Genomic DNA, 12336 nt, shown 5'->3' with positions numbered 1-12336 from the left:
TGCATGGCTTTATCCTCCACGCTGGGGAGACCGTATGAACACCTCTGTCTGACCCAGCGATGCATGCGGTGTAAACACATGACCTGACGGACACTGCTTCTTCTGTTGAAGTGTGGCTTGCTTTCGTTCTGCAGATGTGGAAAACAGGAAGAGTAAGAGCAGAGGTGGAGCTCAGAGTTTGTCCTGAATCCCACGGTGAGTGTCCCGATCCTCGAGAAGCTCTTGACCCTGTCAGTGCTCCTCCGGCCAGAGAACAGAGCCAGGCGTCAGTCTCGCTCATCAGCAGTCAGGGATCATGACTTACTCAATGTGTTCCTTCAGGGTTACTTATAGTGCTTAATTAAACACAAAAGTGGAATTCAACCGTCCTTCTGAACTCCTCTCTAAAACGGCCTGTTTTTAAGGGGCGTGTACTTTATGGCTTCTCAGTAATCAGCCATTGTGGTTGGCTAACGTCACTGCATATTAAACACTATCAACAAATCAAAATAAAACCGTTATTTCCTGAAAAGCATTATGAAATCATGGACGTACGGTTTGTGATGCAGCTGTGCCATTAAAGATAAACTGTGACCCTCACATTCAAGCGTAATCACCGGTGGGCGGGGCCTATCTCAGTGTGTTGCTCTGGGGGCGGAGTCTATGCACATGACATCACCTCGCCCCTCAGGTCCTAAACAAGCTGTTCTCTGAGGGGTATTACATAATGATTTTTATTAATGAGGAGCACACTTTAATCTTTGAAACGTGCAGGATTCTCGAGGGAAATGTGGTTTCTCATGTCATGACCTCTTTAAACACATCCTCAGAAAGATCTTCACTGAATCTCCACATCGAAGGTGATTTGGTTCAGAAACTTATTTAGTTTAGTTCTGCTGGCTGAAAGTCTCTTCTCATCCCGATAGCAAACACTAAGTGCTCTAAATGTATTTATATGTATTTATATTGTCTGTTGAAAGTGTAGGATCATAAATGTTAAAACGATATTCACATAATCTCATTACATTGTTTGTCATATTTAGTGTTTTTATATACAGTAGTTTGTTTGCTGTTTGTCTCAGTTAATGTCTTCTTTCTCTGTTTGAATCAGAGGGATCTGTTCATTTTACCCACATTCATGTTCACGATATGTAATAAAATTTCTAGTTAAAATACATTTCTGTTTTTAATGCCAAGTATTCACAGTTGTTCTGGTACTGACCAGGCTGCTGAATTTAGGGAAACGGTCCATGAGAAGGAACGGGAATTAACGGCAAGAAACTGGACAAAACTGGGGACTTAAATGTAGTTGATAAAAAATCTTGCAGCATGATCTTGGATAAACAACTTTTTAAAATGCACACTGTTACTGAGGCCACGCCCCCTTCACGCCCCCCTGTGCTCATCAACATGAACACTAAATATCAGTGTCCTTCTTGGTAAGTGTTCATGTAAAGTACATTAATATTACAAAAGAAATTATAATGAAACTTCCTTGTGCTGTGTAGTGTGCAACTAAATGAGTCTATAGCACTGTACAAACACACACTGACTGAACAAACCATCGACTGGGACAAACATTTAGATGAAGTCCCACACACACACACACACACACACTAGAGAGGGATCCCCTGCAGCTTCTCTGAAGACACACTCGCTGCATTTGAAGATATGATATTCTGAATCTATTTGATCTGTGGGCTTAAGTTTAACTAGTAATGAATCCTGTTTGTACAGGAGCTCTCTACCCAGTGAAAGATGGTTTATGAGATCTAAACCAGCCGAAGCTCATACAGACGCACAGACCTGCTCAAGAGTTAGGACACATCGCTGCTTTAATGTCTTAAACATTACTTATCTTTCAACCTTTCATTTATTTGACCAAAAATACAGAACAAAACAGTAATATGTGCAGTTATTGACATGTAAAGTAATGGTTTTCTGTTTTATTATACTTTAAAAGATAATGTTTTTCTGTGGTTTTCAGCATCATTACAGTGCCACATGATTCTTCAGGAAACAGTTATGTTTAATATATTATTATTACCTGTGATTATTTGTTCAGGCTTCTTTGATGAATAAGTAGGTAAAAGTTTATTTAATTTAAAATCATTAACAATACAATGCAGTACAATACTTTTATTCAACAAGGATGTGTTAAATTAATAAAAGGTAATAGAAAGATTTCTGGTTTGAATAAACACACTTCACAAGTTGAATGTGAGCATATAATCAAACTAAATGTTTATATTTATGTTTGTATATGATAGTTTTATAAATTTACCCAAATTTCCAATGAATTCCCCAAAAATCCTGTAAATTGCCATAAATTCCTGGTAAGTTTCAAACTTGGAATATTTCCAGAATTCACCAAAGTTCCCATGGAAAGATTCCGGATATTTTCTGCCCCATTGCAACCCTAAACACAAATCATTAGCTGAACCAATTTATGAATTCAGGGAAAAAATAATAATAATAATTATTATTGCATTAAATATTTTTTGTATGTTGGTTAATTTATGGCATTAGGCAAACATATTAAACACAGAAGTAAAATTGTTTTTAATTCACATAAAAACTTGTTTTTTATGTATTTTTATTGACCAAGGCACCATCAAAGAGATTTTTAATATGAGGTTTCTATTTGAAATAAACACTGTTCTTTTGAACTTTCTGTTCATCTGTGAATCCTGGAAAATAAAATGCATCACAGTTTCCACACAAATATTGAGCAGCACAACTGTGTTCAACACTGATAATAATCTTCATGTTTCTTGAGCAGTAAATCATCATATTATTCTGATTTCTGAAGATCATGTGACACTGAAGACTGGAGGAATGATGCTGAAAATACAGCGGAGCATCACAGAAATAGTTTTCTGTGATTTAAATTGTAATACTCTTTTGTAATATAAGAATGTTTTTACTGTATTTTCAATCTAATAAATGCAGTCTCGTGAGCAGAAACTTTTCAAGCAAAAGCATTTTAAAAAATCTGACCCCAGTCGTTTGAATGTGTTTTAGTATGAATCTGTCCAGTGACCAAATGAACCAAACCAAACCATGCTTTACACCATCACCTTAAAATAAAAACCCAATATGAAAAGGAAAGACTGATAATGGATGTGCTACTTCTGATCATATCATATCACTCAGGGTTCCCACCATCCTTTGAGACCCTCAGAATATTTTAGAAATGATATTCTGGAGAAAACATTTTCACACAAATATAAGATGTGCAGCCAGTGGCTTGCAGTTACTTACAGTTTCCTTGATCTAGCTCTTGATTTGATTATTATTATTATTATTATTATTATTATTATTATTATTATTTATGTCTTTGCTGAGAGGTCAAAACACAAGGAACCATGTTGAGAAGAAATAATCTTGGTTCCTCACAGATGTTCACATTAGGACTGTATTAGTTTTCTCAGAGGATCGCTGAGTGCAGAGAAACATTTGATCTGGAATTATTACAGAAAACACAGACTCACTGAGTACATCTGTCAACACACATTTCTCTGACGAACCCCTGTAAACTCGTCCCATCAGATTTATCTTCAGTTGATAATTCAGTAGACTTTATTTCTGACAAAGCATCCCATGTTTCGGTTGTGACAGTAATGCTTTGGTAGTGACCACATCACATTACAGAATTTGTACTTTCACAGTAAAACATACAATAATAATAATAATAATAATTGCATAACTGGCCTAAAATGTGGTTTATTTCCCCGAAATAAAAAATTATGTGTTTCCTTTTGTCACTACCGAAACAACGATGACATCTTTCGGTCGTGGCTGTTTCGGTAGTGACACTTTTAGATACTTTTAAACCTAGCTCAAAGATGCTAATAAGCACATGCTGAGCTAGCACAGTTCTGAACCGTAGTACACATATAACAACAAGGAAGCCACATCATTTGATGGAAATTAAAATGATGAATCTACAGAGAACAATTCAAAGACAATCAAAGTGAAAAAGGATGCAGCATGTCCCAGAAGTGTTCTAATGGATTTAGGTCAGGATATGTTTCCCCAGACCACCACTGACCCACCACCAAACCGGTCATAGCAGCATAATGTTCTCCACGGCTTCTCCAGACCCTTTCATGTTTGTCACATGTGCTCAGGATGAAGCTGCACAGGGCGCCAGTGGAGGACTGTTTCTCATTGTTTGGTTAGAGACATTCACACCAGTGGTCTGCAGGAGATCATTTTGTAGGGCTCTGGTAGTGCTCATCCTTTTCCTCCTTGCACAAAGGAGCAGATACCGTTCCTGCTGACCTTCTATGGCTCTGTAACTGCCTGTCTCCTGGAATCTCCTCTATGGTCTTGAGACTGTGCTGAGAGACACAGCAAACCTTCTGGGAATGGCACATAGTGATGCTATCCTGGAGGAGTTGGACTCGACCAATTATGGTGTGTGAGAAGCTGAGATCTACAGAGAATGATGCAAATATGCGCACTATTCAGTGGTTCACAGCCACCTTCCTGGAGCTACCAGTAGTGACACTGACCCTAGCCGGATGTAAAACTAGTGAAAAACAGTCAGAATAGATCAACAGGGAAATGTCAGTGGCCTCCACCTGTAAAACCATTCCTGTTTTGGGGATCGTCTCTTTGTTGCCCATCTACCTGTTGTTAATTTAATCAACACCAAAGAAGTTGAAACAGATTAACAACCCCCTCTGCAACTTAACTGACCAGATCAATATCACAGGAGTTTAACTGACTTGATGCTATACTCGGATTAAAAAGTGTTCCTTTATTTTTATTTTTTGAGCAGTGTACATTAACTTTACTGATATTTTAAAAATTATTTTGGTTTTAAATAGATAATAGAAGGATCTTAGATTTGAAATCCTAAATGCTTTTTAAAAGTATTTTTGGTTGAGGAACAGCAGTTTATCTCCACTTCTGTAGAATGGCCCATATATTGTTATTGAATAAGAGCGTCGTGCATCAATGCAGAGGCATTGATTAGCTAGACCAGTAAAAGAGGCACTGATTAGCTAGACCAGTAAAAGAGGCACTGATTAGCTAGACCAGTAAAAGAGACATTGATTAGCTAGAGCAGTAAAAGAGGCATTGATTAGCTAGACCAGTAAAAGAGGCACTGATTAGCTAGACCAGTAAAAGAGGCACTGATTAGCTAGAGCAGTAAAAGAGACATTGATTAGCTAGAGCAGTAAAAGAGGCATTGGTTAGCTAGAGCAGTAAAAGAGACATTGGTTAGCTAGACCAGTAAAAGAGGCATTGATTAGCTAGACCAGTAAAAGAGGCACTGATTAGCTAGACCAGTAAAAGAGGCATTGATTAGCTAGACCAGTAAAAGAGACATTGATTAACTAGAGCAGTAAAAGAGGCATTGATTAGCTAGAGCAGTAAAAGAGACATTGAGTAGCTAGACCAGTAAAAGAGACATTGAGTAGCTAGACCAGTAAAAGAGACATTGATTAGCATTGATTAGCTAGACCAGTAAAAGAGGCATTGATTAGCTAGACCAGTAAAAGAGGCATTGATTAGCTAGACCAGTAAAAGAGGCACTGATTAGCTAGACCAGTAAAAGAGGCACTGATTAGCTAGAGCAGTAAAAGAGACATTGAGTAGTTAGACCAGTAAAAGAGACATTGATTAGCATTGATTAGCTAGACCAGTAAAAGAGGCATTGATTAGCTAGACCAGTAAAAGAGGCACTGATTAGCTAGACCAGTAAAAGAGGCACTGATTAGCTAGACCAGTAAAAGAGACATTGATTAGCTAGAGCAGTAAAAGAGACATTGATTAGCTAGAGCAGTAAAAGAGGCATTGATTAGCTAGAGCAGTAAAAGAGGCATTGATTAACTAGAGCAGTAAAATAGGCATTGATTAGCTAGAGCAGTAAAAGAGACATTGGTTAGCTAGACCAGTAAAAGAGGCATTGATTAGCTAGAGCAGTAAAAGAGACATTGGTTAGCTAGACCAGTAAAAGAGGCATTGATTAGCTAGACCAGTAAAAGAGGCACTGATTAGCTAGACCAGTAAAAGAGGCATTGATTAGCTAGACCAGTAAAAGAGGCACTGATTAGCTAGACTAGTAAAAGAGACATTGATTAGCTAGAGCAGTAAAAGAGGCATTGATTAGCTAGACCAGTAAAAGAGGCATTGATTAGCTAGACCAGTAAAAGAGGCATTGATTAACTAGAGCAGTAAAAGAGACATTGATTAGCTAGAGCAGTAAAAGAGACATTGGTTAGCTAGACCAGTAAAAGAGGCATTGATTAGCTAGACCAGTAAAATAGGCATTGATTAGCTAGACCAGTAAAAGAGACATTGGTTAGCTAGACCAGTAAAAGAGGCATTGATTAGCTAGACCAGTAAAAGAGGCACTGATTAGCTAGAGCAGTAAAAGAGACATTGAGTAGCTAGACCAGTAAAAGAGACATTGATTAGCATTGATTAGCTAGACCAGTAAAAGAGGCATTGATTAGCTAGACCAGTAAAAGAGGCATTGATTAGCTAGACCAGTAAAAGAGGCACTGATTAGCTAGACCAGTAAAAGAGGCACTGATTAGCTAGACCAGTAAAAGAGACATTGATTAGCTAGAGCAGTAAAAGAGACATTGATTAGCTAGAGCAGTAAAAGAGGCATTGATTAGCTAGACCAGTAAAAGAGGCATTGATTAGCTAGACCAGTAAAAGAGGCATTGATTAGCTAGAGCAGTAAAAGAGACATTGATTAGCTAGAGCAGTAAAAGAGACATTGATTAGCTGGACCAGTAAAAGAGGCATTGATTAGCTAGACCAGTAAAAGAGGCATTGATTAACTAGAGCAGTAAAAGAGACATTGGTTAGCTAGACCAGTAAAAGAGGCATTGATTAGCTAGACCAGTAAAAGAGGCATTGATTAGCTAGAGCAGTAAAAGAGACATTGGTTAGCTAGACCAGTAAAAGAGGCATTGATTAGCTAGAGCAGTAAAAGAGACATTGGTTAGCTAGACCAGTAAAAGAGGCATTGATTAGCTAGACCAGTAAAAGAGACATTGATTAGCTGGACCAGTAAAAGAGACATTGATTAGCTGGACCAGTAAAAGAGACATTGGTTAGCTAGACCAGTAAAAGAGACATTGATTAGCTAGAGCAGTAAAAGAGACATTGATTAGTTAGAGCAGTAAAAGCCTCTCAGATGTGCAGACAGAGTAAAGCACAGTCAGGTCCAGTGCTGAACCTCAGATCAGACACAGTAGGGCTTTTCTTTACATAACTATCTGAAATCTAACAAACAGTCTAACTATTTCAGTTACTTTCATGTTACTGACCAAATGTGTAGTAAATGTTTTCAACTGTTAATCATGGTCAAACATGTAAAGCAGGCAGGGTTAATCTGACAGTAACTGATTACTTCAACAATCCTTCATCACTTCAGTCAAGATAAGAATCATTTAATTTTAAAAATCAGACTTCAGCAGCTCGTTTTGCTTTGTGATCGATCTGAGGTTAAATACAGATTTAAAACCATAACGAGAAATAGTTTAATAGCTATGATAGGCTGTCTCATATTACTGAGCAGTCCCTGCAAGATATGAAAGAAATCAATCATATCTGTATGTGTGTGTGTGTGTGTGTGTATTCAGATGTAACCCCATGTAATCATTAACATTTCCATAAGTAACTCTTATTTAATTACACATTTGTTACTGGTTACACTTTATCATGTACATACTATGTACTTATTATAGTAATTACAATAACCATGTAATAACCCCTAAACCTAACCCTACCCCTTGTAGTTACCTTGTGTTACCAGAACTTTCTTAGATAAATACACTGTAAGTACACTATAAGTACGTTAGTACACATACTGTAAAATAAAGTGCAACCCACTTTATTGTAAGGTGTCCTTGTTACAGTGTAGTTACACATTTAAGTACTGAGTAATATTAGTTAACCACTTATAGTTAGGGTTAGGATTGGGTTGGTCTTAGGGTTACCTGCATGTAATTATGCAGCGTGTGGACTCAGAGGAAGACCAGGGTTTATTTCAGGTGATGTGAGGGTCAGAGAGAGAGCAGTGCAGGTCTCCTGATCTCATCATCTGATATATCTGATATATATATATATATCTGGAGTGGTGCTGTAAATGACTGGCAGAAGACTGAACGCTGAACATCAGATAGATGTAATCAAACCCATCAGACAGAGTCCAGGACTGAAACGCTGTCTCAGGTTCAGCTGAACTCCAGACTAATCTGATCATGCTGATGGACGGAGGCCTAGCTTTCACCTGCCTTCTCCTCAATCACGCTCTCAAAGCTTCCTTCACTAAATATCAAACACCTTCCCTCTCTCTACAGAAAGCTGCACAGATCAGCAGTGTTCACCTGGGATTGAACAACCAGTGTTTCCATCAGGTCCTGGAAACCAGTGTTGCATTGCTGTATTACTCAGACTTCTCTCAGATCTGTGTGATATGAGTCGTGGTGATATTTCAGTCTGTTTACAGTAAGGTGTTCAGGTTGGTGTTGAAAATGCTGTATAATGCAGGAGTTAGTCATTCAGTCAAATACAGCAGTCATGAGATCTACACACGAGCGTGTTCTGCTGATTCTGTTAAGAGTGAGGACTGAGAAACAGTGATTGCCAGAGGTGGGTAGAGTACCCAAAAACTGGACTCAAGTAAAAGGAAAAGTACTTCTAGAAATATTTACTCAAGTAAAAGTAAAAGTACTAGTCTGAATAATTACTTGAGTAAGAGTAAAATAGCATCGGATAAAAACTACTCAACTCGACTCAAGCAGTTAGTTACTAGTTACTTTGGGTCATATATACTGAGCCTATTTTTATTTAGATATATATAGATAAAATGTGTGTATAAGTATATATATTTCATCAGCCTTACTCCAGTCTTCAATGTCACATAATCCTTCAGAATTTATTCCAATAAATTGATTTACTATCAGTGATGTTCTTTTTATCTTTCTATTCATCAAATAATCCTAAAGAAAATCTCAAATATTAAGCAGCAAAACTGTTTCCAGCACTGGTAATAAATCAATATATTAGATTTATATTTTGAAGGATCATAACTCTGAAAACTGGAGTAACAGCTGATGAAAATTCAGATATGCATCACAAAATAAACTATATTTTATAGTATGTATTATATATGTATAAATAACCTCTGACACAGAGAAGAGTGAAAACTCCTCACATGACTGTTAAGTTACTGAACATCTGAACATAAACCAAATACACACTGACAGATCTTCTTCTGTCTGCATGCAGAAGTATATTTTTGCAAGCGTAAATATTGTGGAAATATCATAATTAATTGTGTCTAGGCATATGGGGGTCGTCTTGTGACACACAAGATTTTATTTTCATTTTTATTAGAAACATTCCCAGACACATGAACTATATAATGAAATATCTCAATTCTCACATTTCATAGATTGTTATTAATGATAATATGCGATGGTCAAAGTAGCCTAATTATGTAATTTATAATTTATAAAACCCTGTCTGTTTACTTAAGTAACAGATATAGGTGTCATGCCATAACATATTTTTAATACTTTATATTAAATGTGAATTTAACATTGAAAGTTAATGTGATATAAAAACTGCTACTAATCTTTCATTGTTCAGAAAGAGAGCAAATAACATTTACATTATTAAAGATTATTTTTACTGACAATCTAGAGTTAATTCAGTCTCAGAAACTCCCATTTAAAATCACTGAAACTGTTAACACTGTGAAATCAATATCTTAATTATAGATTCGTACACACATCTGCACTGTGTTGTGTGATCAAGCCTTCGAACAGAGTTGACTCAGAATGAATAATTCGCGAATGGGCATCGCTCATTCCCCAGAGAAAAGTAGACGGCGCGTTTGGAATAAACTGAAGCATTTATAACATTTATTGCATTAAGATAAAGTAACGAGAGGAGCGTTGCCCACAGTAACGAAGTAAATGTACAGATTTTTCCCAAAAAAATTACTCAAGTAAGAGTAAAAGTACCCATCTTTTAATATACTCTGAATAGTATTAGTTGCCCCAAAAAATTACTCAATTAAATGTAACGAAGTAAATGTAACTTGTTACTACCCGCCTCTGGTGATTGCTGAAGCCAGAAGCAGCTGTGTGTGAGGAACAGCATTGTCTCTCGTTTCTGTGAACTCATGAATGTGTCTGCTTCCACATGAGCGACAGACAGCTCACACTCGCCAAACAAACACATGTAATGTGACCGAGACTGGTAGCACAGAAGTGTGTGGCCTGTGGTTTGTAGTTACACTGATAACGAAGGCTCGTGTGTGACATCAGACTCGTCACACAGAATACAGACTTCCTGATTGAAACAAAATTTGCTATTTTCAGAATTTCCAAACTATTGTAATTTTCAAAATATACATTTTCCTAATGTGTTTTACTCTGAATCTGTGAGAAAATCAAAGCCATACATTTAAAATTTGTGTTCCAAATTTGAGGTTGATATTATATGAAAAGCCATGTTTCTGAATGACAGAACCTAATGATGCCATGTAGACAGAGAAGAGAAGTGGTCCTAGAACTGAGCCCTGAGGCACCCATCCCTCATACTGTCGATGATGTTTATGACTATGACATATCATGAGCTCAGGTGAGGTGAAGACAGTTTCCTCATACACTAACAGACCAGACCTGCTCATCAGCTCCTCACACTCGTGTCACAGTGATGGAGGAGCAGCTTTAGGAAGCACTGATCTATCAGACCTGATCAACACTTAAGAGCTTTTCATTTCATTGTGCAGACATCGGGACAGCTTTCATCACAGCAATCAGAACTATCATTGTTTTAAACATTGCATAAACAATACATAGTAGTTTTATAAAAATAGCTGTAGATCCAGTGTTCAAATCTCTTCATGATATACATATACAAATTTACATTAAATCTTGATTTAAAAAGAAAGAAAAGATGCAGCAGAAAGCGTAAAAAGAAAACTGTGATCATTTCTCCATCATGAAGCTACTAAAATGTTTTGCCTTTTCCACAGAACACAGTAATGGAGAAAGCTCACTTGTAAAAACCAGATTAATGTTACTGAGAATCACACATGAACGAGAGCGACAGCAGCGTTTGCTGAGCCTCAGGACGAAGACGCTTGTGTTTCTCCTCTAACATTGTTTTCTTTCTCTTGTTCTCCATCAGAGAGAATCATGGTCTGAAGACTGAAGACCAGGCACATTCCTACAATCTCCTGCCATGAGAAACAGGCCGTTTCTCTCTCTTTTGTAACCCTCATGGACCCTCAGCAATGAAAACAGAAAATACATCCTTTTCCTTGAATCAAGGAAGCAGAAGGAGTCTTAGAGAAGCTGGGTCTCGTCTCACTCCCTCATGATCACCGCTGCATGTGTGCTGCTCATCTGACCTGCAGAAGACACCCGAGCAAACCCTGAAACACCAAAAACATAAGGACTGAGTGTGTGTGTGTGTGTGTGTGTGTGTGTGTGCCAAAGGACAGCGTTACTCCTGTGTGAACGCCACATACCGCTTCATTCCTCCTTTCATAAATTAAATCAATGTGATAAACTTCAGGACGGCTGTCTGATTCTCATGCACTACACAATCAGAACGAGAACGTGTTTGTTACAGAGATATCAGATAGTCACTGATTACATGTAATCTGGATGACCTAATCAGATTTTGTTTTTAAAGTACTTCTTATTAGATTAAATGACATTTTAAAATATTCGTAATCAGACTACAGTTACTTTTTTTATGGATTACACTAATATATATTCACACTAAAGCAATTATTTAATCATAATTTATTGATTCTCTTTTTCATTTTTCTTTTTCAGCGGTGTACTCTCTCTTAAGACCAAAATCACTGTTTATGAGTCATTCTATAACTACTGGTACGTCATGTCCATGGACACATTATCAAATTTAATTTTAAAATATAAAAAAAAGTTCAGTAACTTTTCACTTTCACAAACAATGATCACTTTTATATCAGGGGACATTTCTAATTAATTTAATACAAAACTCAACAGAGTTTTATTTCTTATAAATATTTGTCCAAAAGAATCATTAAATTCTTTAAAAAATATTCACCTGAGAAAACATTTATAGTCATTCCGCTATCGCTGACTGTCTGGTGCCATCTTGAGACTTAATATACTGAACGTGTTACAATGGAAGACTTCAGCATTCATTTCAACATATATGGTAAAAACTAATCTTTTTAGCCTTGTAATAAGTGGGATAATGTACTTCTAATATATCCATAAACCCCTTCAGGCTATTACAAGACTCCTCTGTTTTGCGTCGGGGTCCTGATCACCTGGCGGGCTTTATTCTGCGATAATAACCAGCTGG

At 37.1% G+C, this 12336-nt stretch overlaps 1 protein-coding gene across 8 annotated transcripts in view; it reads left to right on the top strand.

Annotated features, from left to right (window-relative positions):
- Positions 1-11549, top strand: part of LOC127970125 (girdin) — a 60049-nt gene extending 48500 nt beyond the window's left edge. For 3 of the 8 annotated variants that reach the window (XR_008156529.1, XM_052572404.1, XM_052572405.1), the window contains 2 exons: positions 135-195; positions 11161-11549. Coding sequence is in view for 3 of the 8 variants with exons in the window: in XM_052572404.1 (XP_052428364.1) it covers positions 135-187 (53 nt within the window). In the remaining 5 variants the exon portion in view is untranslated. Of the gene's footprint in view, positions 1157-11160 lie in introns of those variants that run through there. The other 5 variants (XM_052572400.1, XM_052572403.1, XM_052572402.1 and 2 more) reach the window with 3 other exon arrangements.
- The last annotated feature ends 787 nt before the right edge of the window (positions 11550-12336 follow it).

The sequence above is a fragment of the Carassius gibelio genome, chromosome B13, assembly GCF_023724105.1.
Source record: "Carassius gibelio isolate Cgi1373 ecotype wild population from Czech Republic chromosome B13, carGib1.2-hapl.c, whole genome shotgun sequence".
In the NCBI taxonomy this organism is placed as follows: domain Eukaryota; kingdom Metazoa; phylum Chordata; class Actinopteri; order Cypriniformes; family Cyprinidae; genus Carassius; species Carassius gibelio.
This window is presented reverse-complemented; position numbering and strand designations above follow the sequence as displayed.